Source organism: Thunnus thynnus, chromosome 7, assembly GCF_963924715.1.
Source record: "Thunnus thynnus chromosome 7, fThuThy2.1, whole genome shotgun sequence".
Classification (NCBI taxonomy): domain Eukaryota; kingdom Metazoa; phylum Chordata; class Actinopteri; order Scombriformes; family Scombridae; genus Thunnus; species Thunnus thynnus.
In genome coordinates this window covers 17,992,963-18,014,780 of record NC_089523.1, presented here as the reverse complement: position 1 = coordinate 18,014,780, position 21,818 = coordinate 17,992,963, and the positions used below count along the sequence as shown (strand labels likewise).

The window sequence follows — 21,818 nt, the reverse complement described above, 5'->3', positions numbered from 1 at the left end:
ACATCATGCTGACCTCCTGCACTTCTTGTTGCTGGTCTTCAGGCTCTGATAGGTAAAACCATTTAACTGTATACTTTCAGGATTTGAATACCTGAAGTGTTTGCCAAATTGTAACAGGGCACCCACATATTACTGGGAGGTATGCAATGAAAACACATCACAGAGGGCAACAGAAAAATGACACAAAATAGACACTGTACAGTTGACACTCTGGCTGGATATCGGGTCATTCATGATTTAAAATCAAAAGCCACTACTGTAAAGATCAGCTTTGATATTACCGTATATTTAAAAATTATAAGAGAAACTGAAAAACCAAAGATATTGCAAAAAAGCCTGTGAAATACAAAATGAACTGTGCTAATCAAACACATCAGAGTGTTTTTCCACTGTCTGGAGCTGCAGTGATAAAATACTCTCAGTTTAAACATGGAGTAAGGCACAGTCATTAGCACCTGATAAGAAGACTGAAGGGACCAGTTGGTGTTGCAAACAATACAAGGCTTGCCCAAACTGCACAGACAGTGATAAAACCTCACACTGTCAGTAGACTACAGTCGTATAACTGAACATTATTTGATACTGTGTGAAGTGCCACAGTCTGTGCAGTTGGAAACAGATCAAAGAATGGTGGGACGTGTCATGTACACTGATCTCTAACCTTCACTGCTGGAAAACACTGCTGTGTCTGCCATGTGCCTGCCAAGTGGCTTGCCTGAGAGTGCAGGTCAGAGTTGCATAGGAAGGAGCAGGCGATGATACAAAACTTACTACTGTGAAAGACTTATGACAGCACAGCTGGACACTAAAAGTTCTCTGAAGACTGTTTTCCAGAAGGATGGAGCAGTGGTGGACGGTATTGTTCAGGCCCTTTCCACATTATTGTAGTTCGATATGCCTGGAAAAGTTGAAATGAGGACACTGCCCTGCACAGAATGACTCATTTACTGTATGGGCTTTATTTTTATAAAGGATGGATCAGGACATTTTGTCAAAGTTATTATCATGTTAAAAGAATATTTTCTTTCAGTTTATTACAAAATTGTTATTTGTTTTGCTGTCATTCTTATTCTTACTATTTTAAAATGTGTTGTTTAGATATGTTTTTTTATTTATTCTTATTTGATGGCAGCCAAATATTGAGGTCGTGAGAGAGCTTCAGGGAACTTTTTCTGCGTATGTCTTTGCCAAAACCTTATGTAGTGAACATAAAAACTCAAAGTTTGAGATACAAGGCTCGGGTGCATCAGGCAAGATTATACACAAACTATAGAAAACACAGTGGCAGCTCCATTATCAAATAATAAAGAATCACATTACATTATGACTGTTGTTGTCCTAACAAAAGCCTTTGAGGACATGAGTAGAGATGGTTGGTTTGTTCCATTTTCTTGTAATCGTGAAATAGCTTGTCCTTCTTGAGATTACAACATACTCAGACATACAGGTGCAATTAACCATTCGTTAAACCAATCCCTGAACAGAGATTATCCAGTCATAGCCATAGCAACCGTAACTAGGTACAGCAGGCCTGTCAAGCTTTGGATCTCTTGGATAATTTGTATATAAAAAGTTTGGGTGGTGGTTTCTTTTTTTACCACCTGGGAGCAGATCTTGGTTGCTACTATTTTAGAGTTTATAGTAATGTTATCTTGTACTGTATGTGGTCATCAAGTGCATGTTCAAGAGTCCTTGCTCAGTGTCTTGTTTCACCAGTTAGCCGCAGACAGTGTTTTCAACCAACTCACAAAGTTTGCCCTTGGAGCAGGCGAGATTGGATATTGTTTCTGTGAAGTTGACGCCCCTCTTATTCCTTTTCTTTCCAAATAGGACTTTATCTGTATCCTGCATGTCTATCACCAAGGATAGGGATGTGGTGGAGGTTTGTCATGCTGGCAGACGAGATCCACCAAAGGGGCACAACCCATTACCTCATCACTTTTGTCAATGGAATTGCACTACCACAGCCGTCCACTGAGCTGTCAAAGGAGTGCCCTGGGTTTGTGGTCCATGGCAGACAAGGAGTCAGTCAGACTTGCTGTGTGGTCCACATTACAGCAAAGCGCATGAACAGGACACAAGAAGTGAAAGCACCTCACCCCCTCATTCTTATGTGGAGGGGGGAAAAGTCTCTCAGGCATATAACCCTGTGTTTGAAGGTGGATGTGATGACCTTGAGTTGAAATGACAATTTTAGACAAAGCTCCACCTCATCCCTATCCTTGGTGAGAGACATGCAGGATACAGATAAAGTCCTATTTGGAAAGAAAAGGAATAAGAGGGGCGTCAACTTCACAGAAACAATATCCAATCTCGCCTGCTCCAAGGGCAAACTTTGTGAGTTGGTTGAAAACACTGTCTGCGGCTAACTGGAAGACATTTGCCTGGATGTGTCTTGGTCTTCCACCTTTAATTTTGTGCAGTCTGACTCTAAGGCCGCAAATAATGATTATTTTCTTAATTAATTGACTTCTTCAAATGTCTTGTTTTGTCCACCCAACAGTCCAAAATCCAAAGACATTTGGTTTACTATCATGTGTGACACAGAAAACCTGCAAATTCTCACATTTGCATAGCTTACATGCTGCAACCAGCAAATGTTTGACATTTGTACTTGAAAAATTACTAAAACAATTATTCGATCATCAAATTAGCTGTCAATTAATTTTCTGTTGATCGACTAATTGATTAATCGTTGCAGCCCTACCTGACTCTGTGTCTCATTTGATGCTTGGTCTTTGGGGGGTTGCCATCTGGGTCAGATTGATGCTCATTGGTCAATTTCAGCTTTGAGATTGGGTCATGTGGTTGGGCTGTGGGACCCCACTTGACCTCTTTCACTCAGTCAGCATTGCTATGTGTACACATTTGGCCCCAACTGGGTGTTCATCACATCCCTCATGGCCTCTATGGAAGCTCATTAGAGGGCGGAGCATGTACAAAATAGAAATAATAGTTACCTGAATGTAACTCCAGTTCTATGAGTATGTGTGTAGCCTTCAAAATAAAGGCCCAGCTGGCCCCCTATCTCCAATTACTGAACTCAAAAGGGAGAACAGCAGGTGTACTGGTGTTTTATCATGGGTGGCTGTTACCTCTTTATTGGGCGGTGAGTGCAATGATCTGTCTCAGGGTGCCCACGCAGAGCCCTGTTAGGGTAAACCAATAGCAAAGACCATTAGAGGGCTAGACATCTACTTATAGAACTGGGGTTACATCCAGGTAACTGCTACTGTTTCAAGAAATAATTGCTTTGTGAATTCAACATTCAACAACAGACATTTTTGCACATATGTCTGGTGTGTCGTTTCTAAAAGTTCAAAGTAGATAAACAGTAGACATAAAGAGTGAGGAAGTATAATGTGTCTGACATTGCTTTTTAGTTGACAGCTCCTCTCGTGTTCACCAGATATCACAGATGCTCTGTTTTTCTTTCCATTCTAAAAGCTTTCAGAGGGGATCTGTTCATGGAGATACGAGCACCGTTGTTGTGTTTTAAAGGAAATATGAGGACAATACCGATGACATGTCCTCTATCTCTCTGTGTCTCTCTCTGAGCCTGATGTGATGTCGTGTTTATTGGATCTTGTGTTCAACACAACATCCTCTCTGGATTCCTGTGTTGCTACCACAAAGAGGCTAATAATTGCAATTATTTGAGCCCTCACAATGTGCTTTTTACACACAAGTAGTTTCATGTTGTTGAATGAAGTTCCTTTGATTAGAAGTTTATATCTAGATGACAAAATGTATCTAAAAACTGCTCAGTAACCTACAGAGAACAAAAAATGGGCAAACCAGTGTTGGGCTTCATACTTCTCAAAAGACATTACATATGAATGTAAAGCAAGGTATAAACCACTGTGTTCATGCTTTCATTTCCTTCAGGATGAAGCACAATACTTATGGTTTCCAGCGATAGCAGAGAACTACATGTTCTCAAAACAACTATATTGTTCAGCCACTCAAGGTCAGTAAATCATGACTGAATCTTAAAGCCTGCCATGTGACTTGGGTGTGGCACACGGAGTATGGCCACAGTACATAAATAAACATATTGCATGAGGGGAAATAGTTTTGTTTTTGTTTTTTTGTCAAGAAGCCTTTTAAAATTCCTTGAAGACAAATTGCAAAAATGTGCCCTTTTCACCCTTTATTTAATATGATACATCCTGGACAGGGCATTTGGGAATATCAGGGGCAATGGGTTTGGGAATGAGACGGAATGAGGAAAATAGCAGCAGGAAAAGCACTGTCTCCTCCCCCACAGAGTTCCCAGGGACTGCAAAGACCTTAAACATTTTATAGGAGCATGTTTCACAAACTGCTGACAGGGGAATCCCTCCAGCTATCAACTGCTGGACAATCCCAGTGAATCCCTAACAAAATCTCTAACCTATTTTTTGGTTAATGGTTAAATAAAATTATCAGTTGTACATATACGGTGTAAATTATAAACAAATATTTTCATTTAGGCATCTGGCCTCAGGCATCAGATTATTAATTACCTTTGTCTCTAATGAGAGTATTTACACTCGTTTTTAACCTTGAACTTGGCTCCTTTAAAGGAATAATTTGATGCTATGGGAAATATGGTTAATCACGTACTTGCCAAGAGTTAATGAGAACCCTTTACTGATTATGTGGAGGCTAAGGAATAAATATCTTAGGTTATACCTAATGTAAGATGTCAATAATCACCATGTAAAGCAGCTTTGTACTTTGGTTAATATTTATATTGTATGTGCACTGTACTCGTCCTGTTGTTTTTATGTGTGTCTGTGTATGTTAATTCTGTACTGTTTTTGTAATATTTTATAAATTTGTATGCAGTGCTTACTGTTTGTTTGTTTGTTAACTAAAATACCAATAAACAGATGTAAAAAAAAAAAAAAAAAAAAAGAAAAGAAAAGAAAAGAAAAAGAGAAAAATTGATCCGCACTCAAGTTTGTTAAATGTAAGGCTACATTAGCGTAGCTTAGCATGAAGGCTGGAAACAGCTAGCCTGACTGTCCAACGATAACAAAATCTGCCTATCAGCACCTCTGAAGCTCACTAATTAACACATTATATCTCTTCATTTAATCCCAACTAAAACCAAAGTGTAAAACTGTGGAGGGTAATTAAAGGCCAATATAGTAAACAGGAAGGGATTTTGGACACAGCAACGGAGTTTGTGTTGGTTACTTGTCAACTGGCCAAGAAATACTCTGTAAGGAAGGAGTGTAATTATACACACATCATGTAAGTGCAGGGCTATTAGAGGACAGCAACAATGGAAATTACCCCACACTTACTCCAAAGCCACAATTCAAATTTCAGTTCAAATAGACATTTTTTCGATCTAAATCGGATCTTCGTCAGGTCAAGAGAAATAATCCAAACACACACAAACCCCTGTAAAACACAAGTTGTAGTTTTTACACTCGATTTTTGTACAGATTAACAATCGAGATATAACATGTTAGTGAAATTTAGAGGTGCTGGTATGCAGATTTTGTTATTTTGCGCAGAGACAGGCTAGATGTCTTCCTCTTTTACTAGTCATTACGCTAAGCTAAGCCAACAGACTCCTGACTGTAGCTTTATATTGTACTTATCCTACGGACAAGAAAGTGAATAAGCATATTTCCCAAAATGTAAAACTATTTCTTTACATAAAATTAGCAGTTGCACACACACTGTGTATAAGAAAACCTTTATCTGCAGGACAATCCACACTCAATTTTACCCTTGAACTTGTTTCCTTTAAGATTTCCACTCCTGATCCACTAACTTGAGTGTCCTCACCATACACCCCAGTGTGTGCCACTCCTCTGTGATTGATGATTACACACGACTTCTGTTTATCTCACCAGGGCTCAGCGCTGTGCTGGGTAAGGGCTAAGGAAAGCATGAAGGAAGGAAAGAGAGGAAAAGAAGTCATTCTTTCCGAGCCACTGAGGCAAGACCCAAGAGCAAGTTGTTTTGGGGGGTAGTCTGCCCAGCATGAGAGACGGCTATTGTCCGAGTCGCTCCAGAGGACGGGGGGCTTTTGAGCGTGCACTGGTATGGTGAGGGGGCTTCAGGGGAAGAGTGGGAGAGAAATTTGAATTTCTGCTAAACTCCGTCACAACAGCAGGGATTGTGACAAAGAGACACTTTGATAACCACATGGGCTGAGAATTGAACAGCGCTTCTCCATGGTGATTGTATGTAATAGGAGGCATTAATCATGACAAATCCTCCCACTGACATGTTTCTTCAGTGGTTCAGCCTCAGAAGATTTTGGTATTAAAAAGAAAAAGGATGATGATGATGATGATGAATAAAGCTTAATGATTTCTGCTTAGTACTGCAACTTGTTATCTCGCCTGGAGCAAATATAACTTACAGGAAATGAAACAGCAAATTTACATGTTACAATGAACCCCACTGTTGACTATTGCAGTGACACACAGCCAGGTTCTTCCTCAAATTAGTGCTTAAATTGAGTTTTTATATGCAGAAGGCTTAAAAAAACATACCAATACATTCTACTCAAGGTGAAAAACGTAACTTTTCTTATAAAGAAATTAAGAAAAGTGGGGGTTTTTTCTTTATATAAAGGCTTTGAGATCTTCTGTTTTGCTTTGTGAAATGCATCATGCAATAAAATAATGATGTAATGTTATATATATATCATCATATGGTTTCCTTTCATGGAGAAGATCACATCACAAGGGTGCTTGTGATTATCAATTATTCAATTTATGAAGTAGTTTCTGACAGGAAATCAATTGACTCCACTTCTGATAATGAATTTTAAGGTACTAAAAAGAAGTAAGAGGTGTTTGCTATTCATAGTTTCTTATTAGGACTGAAACAATAAGTCATTTAATCAATTATTCGAACAACTATTTTGATAATCAATTAATCATTTCAGTCATTTTTTTAAGCAAAAATACCAAATGTTTACTGGTTCCACTGGCTAAAATCTAGGGATTTCCTACTTTTATTTTTGGGAACAGAAAGGAAATTGAGCTCTAGGAAATGGGGATGACACTTTTTACAATTTTCTGATATTTTAATCGATTAATTGATAATGAAAATAATTGGGAGTTCCAGTCTTTTGGATGAGTTGGCTGATGGATTAAGTATGTACTTTTCGACATCACTGTGGGCTCTGGTAACTTGTGACAGACATTTGCTATTATTTTTTAAACTCTAGTGACAAAATGACTAATCTACTAACTGAAAATATAATCAAGAGATTCATCAGTAATAATACTGATTGTTAGTTGTGGCCAAACTTGTGATTTTAAAAAGGATCATACTGAGTTCTTTTGGGACAGATGCCGAATGATGAGTCATAAAGCAGGATGCAGCTACTACTGCGTACAAACTCATGGACATCCTGCAGATGCACAGACGTCGTCAAGGTCCTGAGAAGGCAACTCAAAAAACAGGAATGTCATGCTGTGGGACTTCTACAGTATTAGTCATTATATTCATATCTCTCTGTGTCACACCAGTAAAATCATCAGTCAAACTTTTTTTTTCACCAATCAATTACTGTTTTCTTCATTTTCTCACATTTTTTCTCAGTTTGCCATCACTCCATCTCGCCCGCTCATTGCGTAGCCAAGACAGCGGGCTTGAGTCAGAGGGTTACTGTGGAATGCAGGGTCCTGCTCAGGGTCTTGACCAGTCTGCACTCCAGTGATTTCTACTGTTTGGAGTTTGTGTTTTCCCAGAGAAGCTTCTGGTCTGCCGCCTACCCCCCTGTCCTCCCTCTAAAACACAAACACGTGTGCACATACACACACACACACACACATACTCTGGTTGCCAGCCAAAATCATCATTGAATCAATCTGAACTCCAAATATACCAAAATAAATCACAAAACCCGGGAACACTACACAAAACTTAAAGTCCCCTCATTTGGCCATGATGAAAGATTTTCAAGATTGTGGAGCATCTGCTCTGGTCAGTGCAAATATTGGCTGGTCAACACACTTTAACATGTAATATAAGGTGCTAACTGAATCCAGAGCAGCTGAAATACTTTTATAATTTATGCCTGGAGCTAGTTAAATACAGACATATGAATGTAATGTACATGCTGTCATTTCTAAAGTTAGTCTTTAGGCATGTAGATAGCACCTTTTAATGCAACTATGTCTCCTAGATATTACATTTCCAGTATATGCTACTAATTTGTTGTGCCAAATATGTTATGAAGGAAACCTAAATGCTGCCTGGACTATGTGTTTTTGAATGAAAAAAGGTCTAAGTGTGAGTCCCAAATGTGATTAGATTTAGGCAACAAAAGCACTTTGGTTAAGTTTAAGGAAAGACTGACAAGGTTTTCCATTACAGTATTGGTAGTAATTGTATAATATAAATGTCTCGTGCCTCAAGTCACTTTTGACATGATAAATAGTTAACCAAGACCACAATCTTTTGTTTTTTTGTGTCAAGTGTCTTGTGATGCCTAAACGTTACCATAAAAATGTTATTCAAGGTTTATTGCAACAAGTGGATATTACTGGATATAGTGGTATTGCAAGAGCAGATTTTGGGGGTAAAAAATACGTTGTGAGCGAACATTTCTTTATTTATTATTTTTAGTCACCTAGAAAGCTGAGACAGAGTGGAAGAGCAGACAAGGAAGTGGAAGGGTGGGTCGGTCAGATGCCCAAGTTTTCTTCAAAGGATGGAAATGACACAGCGGGTGACAAGCCCAATTGCTTCAAAGTAGTCATCCGTGGGGCCCTCGGCTGTTTGTAGGAAACACGTTAAGGGTTTGGTCTGTCCTGATGTCACAGATTCATCCTGTGTGAGCTTTTCTTGTTTCCCATGACGGTGCCCTTATTTGCTTTTTTCTGGCCTTATTTTAAGTAAGCAGCTCTGAAAACACAGTTTCCAGTTCCAGACTTTATGATGGATTGCAGGACTTGTCATCGCTGATAAATGGGCGATGTTTAAACCGGTCTTTATCTGAGCTAGAAAGCAGCTTTCAGGTCGCTGGGGTGGGTACTTCTGCTGACTGTTGAGTGAATATGAAGATACAAAGCAAGTACTATCAAGACAGCTGATAACTCTTAAAGCTGCACACTAAAGTGAAACCTTTATCTTGGTTCTACTAAATATCCTCTATCATCTTTGCTAAAGGCCACATTCATAAAAAATGTATGTCGATTAATTTGGATGCCTCTGAGCTGCTGTGTAGAAACCCTTTGAGCTCTATATCCATAAAGAAAGCCTACAGAAGATGGCAGATGAAAACAAGCCTTTTGTGATCTCTCACCATTGAGAAAGGAAGGATTTGGTCATCCAGAAAACAAACTAAGGAAGCTGACTGCTGGCCTGGACTAATGGACCAGAGGGAAGGTTAGCTACCATAAAAGGAGCAGGTCTAGAAGCTCATCTGCCAGAGACAAAAGTAATGCACAAGACTTTTTATAGCTTCTTGTACGGCTGCTACGTATCCCCGTTGTATCATTAAATGCTTAAACAAATGCTCTTTTGTCAAGTGTCCAAATGTTCGGAACAGGATTTCCCATGATCGTATCAGACAGAGTTTCCCCCCAAAGAAAAAAAAAAAAGAAGCTCAACGCTGAGCAGCTCAGATGGGGAGGATGAGGCACAACGTAAGGAAGGAAATACTGTTGATATTGTTCAGGATTGCAAAGCTTTTGTGTTTCATTGTCTCTGACGTAGCTGAGGTAATGGGAGACTATACCTCAACAAGTGAGATTACATTCATGTGAATGGAATGGGATAGGGAAACTGGAAAACCCTGGTGATGGCATGAAAGGTCAAAACAGAGAAAATTATGATCGCAATCATTTCACTTTTTTCACTCTCTGTCTCTCTTTCTCTCTTGCTCACACACACACACACATAGTTCCTGAAAACACAGAAAAATGAAGAGCATTTCCTTTTATTTTTTTAATTTTTTTTTTTTTTTTAAATTCTGGGAAAAAAAACATTGGCATCACCTCATGAACACCTGTGTTATTCTCTGCTAGCACTGTTTAATAGACATTTCCATGAGCCCTGCAGTGTTTTTCAATGCTTCACTGCTCATATTAATGCTGTTGTTAATGTAACTATTATTACATTAGTAGTCATTATATATTACAATTTATTTATATATATATGTATATATATATATATATATATACATATATATATACCCTGCTGCCAGAACAGCTTCAGTAAATCTTGGCTTTGATTCTACAAGTCTCTGGACTCTTCTGGAGGGATGAACACCATTTTTCATAAAGATATTCCCTCATTTGGTGTTTTGATGATGGTGGTGGAGAGCACTGTCTAACACGTCAGTCCAGAGTCTCCCATAGGTGTTCAACTGGGTTGAGATCTGGTGACTGTGAAGGCCATAGCATATGATTCACATCATTTTCACACTCATCAAACCATTCAGCGACCCCTCGTGCCCTGTGAACTGTGGCATTGTCATCCTGGAAGAGACCACTCCTATCAAGATAGAAATGTTTCATCATATGATAAAGGTAATCACTCAGGACAACTTTGTATTGATTTGCAGTGACCCTTCTCTCTAAGGGGACAAGGGGACCCAAATCATGACAGCAAAATGCCCCCTAGCATAACAGATCCACCAGATCCCCTCACTGTAGGGGTCAAGCATTCAAATATGTACCAGTTTTTCCTTTAATTTGTGACCTAGCTTTATAGATGTATGTACAGCATTTCTTCATATACCTTTTGCAATTGTCCCTAATGTTGTTTATGTCTTGAATTTCCTACCCTTAGAGCACTTTGCTCTTATTGCTCTATAAATAAAATTATTATTATTAGCAGTAGTAGTAGTAGTTGTAGTAATAGTAACAGTAGGAGGAATACTACAGTATTCACTGTCATTGATTTTGTGTCTTTTATGTTTAGTCGTAGAATAAAAATGAACTGCATGACAGAGAGTTCAACTTTTTTCAGGGGGTAGGTGGGTCACGGTGGAGGGGTGGGGGGGGTCATTGCAACAACAATGAAAAATAGGCAGCTGCCCCTTGTAACCTTATCTTTTATACAACTTGATTAGTTTAACAACACAGGCAGAATGAGCATGTTTCAATTGTTATAACAGCTTTTTATTGTTTGAAGAGGAGATGGTGTCACTGCTTGGTTTCATGAAGGAGTTATAATTCAATTCGTTTTGAGATTTGTGGATACAGTAATTTTGCCAATTAAATTACTAAAATGATTAAATTAAATACATGTATTTTTTTTTAGCCTACCAATATCGTGCAACTGAAACTTGTTTTCTAAGCACAACCCGGCCTTAAAAAAAATCTGAATTTTGTAACTTACTTATTTTTTAATGGTAATGTAATACATTTATAACTATTTATTATATATTTTATATCATATTATTTATATTTTATGTGGAATTTTATAAAACAAAGTGAATCATTAACAGCTCTGTGATGTTGTGCAAACTCTCAGCAAGGACATATTAAAATTTCACACAGATACTATCCATGCAATGAATTCATTCACAATTTTAGACCTGATGTTTCCCCTTCATGTTTCTTCTGCAAAAAGGAGATTGAGTCCTTTTCTCATTTAATTCTAATTTTATTTTTTTATGTCTTTTGTGTTGAAGTAACTTTTGGACTCAAATTTCCTTATTAATTTGGGAGACTCATAAGGTCTTGGTCCCTATTACAGAAAGTATGGTCTTATTTTTGAATGTAGAGTCCTACAGCAATGAAGTTGATTACTTGATAAAACTGCTGTGTCTTTTGGGCAAAACATCATATTCACAAAGTCAAATTTCTTCAGTTTCTTCCAAACAAAAACTTGTTTTCTGTTGAACTTCAGACAGTCTATGATTCTGACTGCAGGGTATCTAAAAACAAAAAAGCTTTAAAGACATCTCATGTCTTGAGAAACACTGTGGGCGACATTGCCAGATGTTTTCAGTTGGTTTGCAATATTGCTTATTCACTTTTTAATTTATTTATTTGCTCTCTTAATTTCTGTATCATGTATCTTTTTACATTGTACATTTTTTTCCTGCTTGTGTTTTTGTGATTATTTTTCCCTCCAATACTCCCTGTACTGTTATTTGTATTGTAATATTATTGTGTTGTTATTAAAGTTTAAAAAAAATAAAAAAAAACTCACAGGAAGGAAGTGGAGAAGTCAGCTGACACGACCAAAACAAATATGGCGGCAACACTAGCGACGGTTAAACACGTTTAAGCTTATAGTGAGTCTTTCTTCGTCTCTCCTACTTTTGACTGTTGGTTTTACAAATCACAGCTTTTATAAAGTGACCGTCTAACTAATTAAATGTTTCCGGACCGTGTTCTGAACGAGGCCTAACCCGGAAAACAAACGGAAGTGTCCGTCGCTCATTTGAAACCAAACATCCGCCTGTGTAACGCCTGTGTTTACAATGTTAGCTTGTCGCTTCAGATGAAGGAACAAAGATGAGGAAACCATGAAAAGTAAATCATTTATCGTCCGTTTAGCGGTGCGAGGAATGGCGTACTGTTTCGCCTGGCACAGAGGATCAATCAACGAGTGTCTCACCGTGAACAAATAAACGAAACATGGACTTTACCGTGGAGACAATCGAGAGGTAAACATCGATAAGATACCATGGGTTTGGTGAACTTTGTCATCTCCACTGTAGGAAAATGCCTCGACGCTGCTTGCTTGCTGCTGGACCTGAATTTTGTCATCGTCCACACGGTCGTCCGGACTATCCTGGCCGTGGTCGCCTTCATCACCAACCTGCCCACACTCCTCCTCAACTTAGTGCTGCAGTTGGGCAACTTTCTCCTGTTTTGCTTGATGTCCATGGCAGAGGCGACATCAAACATAGCTCAAGATGCAGTCACCACGCTGGGCAGCTTGGTACTGGCACTGGAGGGACTGCTGGAGAGCCTGAAGATGGTGGGTTACCTGTCCATGCACGTCCTGCTTCGAGGGAAGGACCACCTGTATCGAGGTCTGCTGTCGGTGGTGGAGGGCTGCGGCATCGCTGTCAGCCTGGTGGTCTATTTCACCAACACGGTGGTCAACTTTGCACTCATCGCCACCCAGAACCTGTACCTGGCGGTGGTCAGCGTGTGGCAGACGGTCTCCAGCCCCTTGCAGAAGGTGCTGGAGCTCACGTTGACCTCTTTCACCTTTCTCTACAGCAGTGTTGTTGGGACGTCAGCTTTCCTGTGGTCACCCTGTAAACTGGTATTAGACTTTCTGGTCTCGCTGGTTCATATGTTCATCAGCATCTTTATTCTGAACATCTATGGCCTCCTGCTAACTGTCACTATCGCTCTAACAACCACTGCCTACCTAAACCCAGAACTGACCAGACAAGCTGCTATGCGAATTGTGGATTACATTAACTCTTTTCCTGCCCTGCGCAGACTTTATCTGGCTCTACGCCGCCTGGCTTTGGCCCTGCAGAATACCCCAGACTCTGTACGTGGTGCCATGCAACGCCTACAGAGGATACTCCATCACCTCCGCCTGCTAGAGAGACGACTTTGGCAGCAGCTGTCTCGACACAGCAGCCAGTTAGGCCTGGTGCTGAGGACACATCTCCACAGGGACAACAACAACAGAGCACGTGGCGATGGCGACCCCGGAGAGGAGAGGCGGGACCCACCTGACGGAAGAGCTGGGGATGGAGTCCACCGGGAGCTGCTGGATTTAGTTGTGCCCTCCTCCAGTACAAACAGACCTCTTAAGAAGCAGTCATCTTCGGGCAAAGACAGTGAACCTCTGCCTGCTGAGAACCTGCTGACTCTGCTGAAGGAGCAGGAGGAAAGGAAGAAGTGTGTGATCTGCCAGGATTGTGCCAAGACGGTGGTGCTACTGCCGTGCAGACACCTCTGCTTGTGTCGAGACTGTACAAACATCCTGCTGAGGCAGCCGATCTACCAACAGAACTGCCCGCTCTGTCGGCACATGATCCTCAACACTATGGATGTGTATCTATGAGGGAATAACAGAAGTTGATCTAAACCTGCTCGCTTCTATACCTAAAGTGAAATGATGTTTTATGTTACTGGGTTTACTGGGTTGTGTTAAAGGATATATCTGGCTTTATTTTATGTTTTTCTTATTGTCAACAAATCCCAAAATAGTTTCCTACTTCTCTAGTCTGTTGTCTGTGTATTAAGTCCCACTTTTCTAAAACAGCGGGGCTCTGTAGTGGTTAACATGTTGCTCAAACAGGCATAAATAGTGTTTGGGACTATTTTCAGCCACAGATTAATACACATGTGTTGCAGTAGTGAGTATTCATATATGTAGGGTTGACTCAAAATAAACTACAGTGTTCATTGTAATGAAGACACATGTCATTGATGTGTTTTTACAACAGCTGAGCTCTATGTGCTTTATGAAGCTTTAGCCACACAGACCATTCTTGTTAGCATGATCAATTTATTAGGATTTCTGGGATTTGTTGGATTACCAGATCTATCTGGTAAGATTTGGTTTCAGGAATGTGTATTCTCTGAGAGCAATAAAGGAAAGAATTTTTTTTTTTTTTTGGTGCCAAGATGCACCTGTGTAAATATCCAAGTGTTGCCATGATATGTCTCAGGTCTTGTCGCCATGGTAACCTGTAGGTACCCCTCCCTGATTCTGAAATGTTTACCACTGCTCATGTCTTAAATGTAGGCCGCTTTCAGTGGACCAAGCTGTGAAGAAAACTAACACTGTGCTTTTCTGCATGAGTACACACATGACTCCACACGTGTGTGTGTGTATAACAGCATACACTTAACGCCACAAGCTTTTGTTGCAGTGGAAGATTTTACCATTTAAATATAATCTTGTGAATAATGACCACTTCAGTTTAACTGTGTTGCATAGAGCTTTTCACACAGAGCCATGTTAAGAGAGTTAAAAAAAAAAAAGGTTTTCTGTATTTAAGGAAAGTGGTCTATAATTTTCCAGTCAGTCCTGATAAATTCAGCTTTTATTCCATTTGTTCTATTGATAGGCCTTATTCCAGTCTTCCATCAGTGTTACAGTCACCACCAACACAAAATCCATAAAAGGTTTTCCCTTTCTTTTGTCATTGCAATAAAACAGATTTCTGTCTGTATAAAAGGACCATAAACCAATAAGGCTTTTTAATTCCATTTGTATTTGTTTTTCCTTATTTGTTGATATCAGTGTCTAAAGTTTACATGGCATTATTGTGACACCACTTTATGTGTAATCATTATCGATGGTGGCTGACATGGCGAAAGAAAGTACAATCTGTTATATGCCTTCATTTGTTTTTTGAGAAGTGTTTTACTTTAAACAGTTTGTATGCTTTAAAGGAATTTGATTTCTGGGTTATTTTTGTGATGGGAGCTATGGAATACCAATTACTGACATTATTATATAATCTACACAAACGACGACTCCTCTCAGGTATTCCTAAAACGTGGATGTATGTATTACTAACTAAAGATTGCAGTGGACTGTAACAGCTCACATGACCATCAAATGTTGCTACCTGCACTTTGTATGACCTGTGTGAACAAAGTTGGACAGTGTGATTTAGCGGACATGAATGTAACGTGTTTTTTAAGTGGGATGGCTGCCACATAACTGGCAAATCTTCATTTCATAATAAAACAACAGTCATTGAAACTGTCTCTTGTCATCTTCACAAGCCCAACACATCATAATCCTTGTAAATGTTGTCACACCTGGACTATTAGACTGCTACAAAAACATGAGACACACTGGTACGGTATATTGAATACTCAAGTACATTTATGTGGAGACGGCATATTCGCGCAGTCGACTTCGGTCAGGTGGCGCAGCAGGCGGTCTGCAATTTATATTTGCATTCAAATTTTTGTTTGCTTGGTATACTCAAGAACTTAAAACAAAGTGCTCACAAGGAGAGGATGACTTAATAAGCTTCATTCATTGCATAAAAATAAGCTGTCCCTCTCCCTTCTTCCCCATCTGTATTTTTGCTTGACTCAAGAGTTTTGGAGAAAAACATTGATATATTTGTTTGACCTTCACCCGTGTTAGAGCTTTTTCTTTTTTTCTTTTTCTGTTTTTAGGCAATGCCATGCTCACGTTAGTTAACCTGCATCCATATGCTCTCACTCTGCAGTAATTTAAAGGGACTTTGATAGCAGTGACACTTGCATCACATCAAGAGGCTCCCAAACGCTATTGATTATTGATTTCCAAATGAATGGATATTTGGCATTATTCTTGGCATTCAAAAAAAGATTTTTTTGGCCCGGTGGCCCACCAGGCCTGTACAATTATAGGCCTGGTGGCACTGGCAATTATATGTTTCTGACTTGTAAATAGCGTGAACATCCAAGTTGTAATTACAACTGAGAAACTCAGAGTATTTTGAAGGCTCTGATTTATCTGTCTTGGAGCTTCATAATATGGAAGTTCCTGAAAGTCAAGCAAAACATTTACTGGATATGTGTTGTATTATTAATGTGCAGTATTTTTAACCATCACTCCACCAACTCTGTTATCATACAACCATCTTGAGTTGTCTTTGTGCTGATAAGTTGTAAACATAAGAATCTTTCCCATCTCTACCATCCATCCCGTATGACGTAAAGTTTATGTAAGGGGGACATCTGTCCCAGGTGTGTCTTGTGATGTTGATCTCATCTGTCTTCATTCCCTGCAGACATGAAAAAGCGTCACAATAAGCCTGCGTCACAGGAGACATTTTGATATGTCACAGTAGGAGAAGCACAGGTGTAAATAATGACATTAATGATTGCTGAAATTCGTTTAGCTGCTTTGGCTTCAGTTTACAGAACCATCGTTAATGTTATTAGTAACACCTGTGCAGGCCTATCTAGCACAAAACTACATTTATATTTACATTCCTATTAATAGTACTTCAAAAAATCACATATTTTTCTCTTTGGCTTCTCTGTCTTTACTTATTTCACCCTCCCTGACAACTTCCACACACCCCATGTTAACCCAGGGCCTTCATGTGTAGAGAGTGCTGCAGATTTCTAAAACTGGAATGCAGTGGGAAGTATTTTCCACGGGGGCTGGACACATGAGATTACAAATTCCTTTTAGTTGTCAGCGCAGCATCCAAAACCGGAGATACTGCAACTTGCATGCTTCACATCTGTGACGCTGAAGAGAGCTCTATGTGTATATACAGTACTCTATGTGAGTGTGTGTTTGGGGGGCTGCAGGGTTAGAGGAGAGGGCCCCTAATGGTCATATGGGACCACTTCCACCAGCATATGACAATTCACCAGAGCATTGTGGTTTGCAACTTGAGAGGTTTCATTCCCATTCCCAATGTAGTTTCTAAAAATATAAGCAGCTCCACAGTAAACATCTGTGAATGCGCTTAATCACATCATTCTACAACATATCTTAATTTTAGAGGGGTTTTTTTTTTTGCAATACCAGATCAGTGCTACAACTGAACTCATCAATGACTCAGCAGGAGAAATATTATCTTGAATGAGAGGCGTGCGCAGGTTTATTCTTAATAACCACAAGTTAAACACTCTGTTGAGAGATCAGAAAGTAAACGTCGTTGTTGTTTATTGTCTTCTGACCTGTGAGATCAGCCTCAGCAGTGTTTATGTGGCACTTGTAAATGAGGATGGTGTTAACAGAGGAAAGGAAGTTTAATGTCAGGGGAAGATCAGAGAGGAGTAAACGAAGGAGAGCTTTATACTCTGGGGATTTGACCTCTTCCTCTTGACCTCAGTGGTCCTGGCCTGGAGCAGTGTGGGAAAATGTCAAAGTCTATACAGCGCTCTTCTCTGCCTCACTCAGGCTGAATTTTTTTGTTAATGATCCTTGTCTCCATCTCTTACTCTGACGCTTGATTTCTCAGTCTTCTCCATATTGTTTGCTTTAATTTTGATGTCTTAATGAGTGGAAAGATCTCTCTTTAAAAAATGATCTGAACCTACTATGAACAGTACTGTTCAAGAGTTGACCCTGACCTCTGACCTCCCTATGTGGGCTGATGAACAACAGCAGAATGTCCCTGAATAGATAAGCTATGAAAAGGAAATACAACAATTCAAAATGGACCAAAATTGAGTATAAAGAAGATCAAATCAGGAGATTTAGAGGAGACAAAAATAGAGAAAATTGTCAGAGAAAAATGTGTCTGTGAATGAAAACGGTAAACAACAGTGTGACAGTAATGTGAGGAGATAAAGAAGAGACGAGCAGCTCATTAGTCTTGGCCTCTGCCCAACCCTGACTCAACTGTAATTAAGAGGTTTGTTGTAATTAATCCAGATAATCCTGATGGCCTTGAATAAATGCAGTGTGTGATGTATGAGCGGCACACAGATTAAAGCTGGTGACTCCTGAAGAAGGAAGCTGGGTGATAGCCATCTGGTCAGAGGGCTCGTTAGGAGCCTCGCGGTACTTGAACTTTCACCTTTGGACTGAGAGAGCGATGTGACGCAGTGAAATGTGCCACTGTTCAAAAAGAAGTAGAACCAGGGGACTTTATAATCCTACTCAGATAGATTTACTGCTGATGTTGATGCCCTTTGGAAGATTTCATGTTCAACAGCATTGAATCAAAGGAGATTTAATGTGTTTTTCTTTTTTACTCAGATAACAGAAAAAGACCCGTTTGATGTAAAAGTGAAAACATCTCTTTAAAGTGTAAATCTAAATCAATCATTAATATAAAAAGTCAAAACAGATTTGTAAGTACTCACTCCCTTTGATAGCACACACATGATCACGTAATTAGTTAAATGGAGATCACCTGTGTTTCTTATGGTCACTGTATCACTTAAGTAGACCAAGAAAGAAAGCTAAAAAACATCCTGAGCATCACCATTTCAATATGAGAACACCCTGAATATTTGATACAGTAATACTTTCCAAAGACAAGACAGTCCGTTTTCTCTTTATAAGACATTTTCTCAAATATTACTTTCCAATGGAAACAAGTAAACCTTCCTCTGATTGTGCTATAACAGCATAACTGCAGGCTTTTGTTTATTTTTTGCCTTTTTCCATCAAAAATCTTTTTAACTGAGAGTTGATTTGTTGATCAAGTTGTAGTCTATAATGTATTTAGGAAAGCTCCTCAGAAAGTGATGAGACTACTTGTGATTAGTGAGTTTTTTACTCTTAACCATAACGTCTGTATTGTGAGAGACTGCTGATAGAGAGACCCATAAGGGAGCAAATAAAGCAGGATGTATTTAAGTTGAAATGCATTTCGAACAGTCTTCAACGTGTCTGGATGTGACTAAACTTAAGACATAAACTTTTATCTGTGGAAAATAAAACCTCTCACTCCTCAGTGGCTGTATCAAGTTATCTATATTACATGCTGATCTACAGACAGCTCAAAACTCCATTTAGTATTCACAGACATTCAGAATACATGTCTTAATGTTGCGCCAGCTTTCATACATTTATAATGAGCAGAGAAGAGCACAGAGAGGTTTGATTATTGATCTGTCTGCTTTTACAGAAAGAATCCTTCCAGTTTAACTTTCACCATTGCTAAAAATAAGAGAATCTTGTTCACATAGGCGACTATTTTGTTATTTTCTAAAAATACATAATTACAATTCATTTTTTGATCTCTTCCTCTCGTACATTCTTGTCTGCATTCATTCTAACTACTTAAGCCAGTCCCAAACCCATCATAAAGGCACCTCAGGACTGGGAGCATGTTGATGCAGCTGGCTGAAAGGATCAATCCTGCCCAGAAAATCTGAACCACATACTGATGATACTGGACTCTCTCCTGTGCAGATGTTCCTGTCGCTGGCTGCAGTGGGAGGAGTGATACAACACTGCCCCCTGCTGGACAAAGTAGTACCTCCAACTCTAAATAAACCAGCTATGATGAAGATGGTAGAGTATGAAAACTTAATAATGCCAAATTACACAGAAAAATCTACTTAATAAGGAAATAAGGATATATCCTCTAGCTTGCAGCTGTATTATGACTCACTATCTTCATCGGGAATATTTTAGTTTTGTCTTAATATCATATTTTTGTTTGGACAACACCTGCACATACTGTATCTCTATTTTTACTTGGAGATACTGTCTCCTATGGGCTACCACTGAGGACAATGAAATCATGTGTCTGTATTGTTTTGGGAAATTTGGGGATTTGATGACCTGCTTTCCACAGTTACACACAAATCGCATTAAGTGTTAATGTTATGGTTCTGTTGGCAGTCTGTGTCCCTAGCTGCCATTCTCTACTGGTCCTCCAGAGGCCCTCAGACTTTCCTCCCTTTTTGTTTGAACTGGGTTGAGTGGGATAAAGCTGTTTAGAGTTGTATCTTTAAAGACTTCTGGCATGATATCATTTAAGTTGCCTTTATTAGTTAGACTTGTATTCATTGTGTTTCTGGGTTTTCTGTCTCCCCTTCACACCTGCCCTGCATCAGTCTTGTTAGCCCTGCCCTGCCCCCCGTGTCTTCCCCAGCCTATCAGCTCCCAGCATGTGCTTGTGTCTTGCCACTTGTTCCTTGTTGTTTCATTAGTTCAGTTTGTATTTTTGTCCTGGTTTTCAGTTCAGTTTTGTTGGATCCTTTGTTCAGTCTGCTCTGTTTGTTCTGTATTCTGTTTTTTTTTTTTTTGTTTCTGTTGTTTTTGCCTGCATGATTGAGAATAAAGAAGTTATTCTTCAGCCTTGTTTTGCTTACAGTCTCCTGTGTTTGGGTCCACCTGCTCCGCTCCACATAACAGCTTGAATCTGTTTTGTTTTTGCTTTTTGCTTTTTTTTAATCAAAATTATTCAAATTTGACATTAAAAATCAATCAAAATATAGTACAGGGATTTAGTATTTCTCATGACAAATTCTACTCAGGCAGTTTGGATAAGGCTTTAAAGTGATAGTTTGACATTTTGGGAAATGTGGTTGTTTGCTTTCTTGCAGAGTTAGATGAGAAAGATTGATATCACTCTTTTATTTGTCCATTAAATATAAAGCTACAAAAAGCAGCTGGTTTTCTTAGCTTGGCATAAAGACTGGAAAAAAAGAGGAAACAGCTAGCCTTTGTCCAAAGGTAACAAAATTAAAATGTTATATTTCGTTTGTTTAATCCACACAAAAACCAAAGTATAAAGAGGACAATTTGTGGTATTCCTGCTTCTTGGCCAGAAACAGTGACTTCCTGGAATCTGGTTGCCTGCTGGTTGCCTGGCAACCTCATGGTGACCTACACAACTGTGCAGAAGTTTTAGTTTGGGCGCTTTAGATGTTTAGATTATTATCCATAATGCAATACCAACAGGAGGGTTTCTGGTCGGTCCCAAATTTATTCTGCAGCATTACGACGACCCCAAACACCCAGCCAGAATCATGAAGAACTGTCTTCAGCCACAAGAACAAGGAGTCCTGCAACAGATGGTTTGGCCCCCACAGATGCTGATTTCAGCATCATGGAGTCAGTCAGGGATTAGCTGAAGAGACAGAAGAAGCTGACATGCCTAAATCCACAGAACAACTGTGGCAACTTCTCCAAGATGCAGGAACAACCGACCTGCCAAAATACCTTGAAAACCTGTGTGCAGATGTACCGAGGAGAACTGGTGTTGTTTAAAAGGCAAACTGTGCTCACACCAAATATTGATTTGATTTAGGTTTCTTCTGTTTGCTGAACGTGTATAACTATATGAAGTTAAATGATAAATTAAAACTATTCATTCCATTATTTTTGAAAGCGTCCTCACTTTACTTTTAGTGCCTAAAACTTTTGCACAGCACTGTAAACGAATTAACAACCTGAGAGAAACATAAAAATTCACAGGCATTTTTGTGGCTACTCAAACATTTTTTACAGGGGTGGTGTTGTGCTGGAGCAAT

The 21,818-nt window shown here is 39.3% G+C and overlaps 1 protein-coding gene across 1 annotated transcript; it reads left to right on the top strand.

The window, feature by feature from the left end:
- The first annotated feature begins 12,119 nt into the window (after window positions 1-12,119).
- On the top strand, window positions 12,120-15,621 carry rnf26 (ring finger protein 26). Its single transcript, XM_067594691.1, has one exon. It carries the CDS (start codon window positions 12,616-12,618, stop codon window positions 13,963-13,965), a length of 1,350 nt encoding a protein of 449 aa, XP_067450792.1. The 5' UTR covers window positions 12,120-12,615; the 3' UTR covers window positions 13,966-15,621.
- The last annotated feature ends 6,197 nt before the right edge of the window (window positions 15,622-21,818 follow it).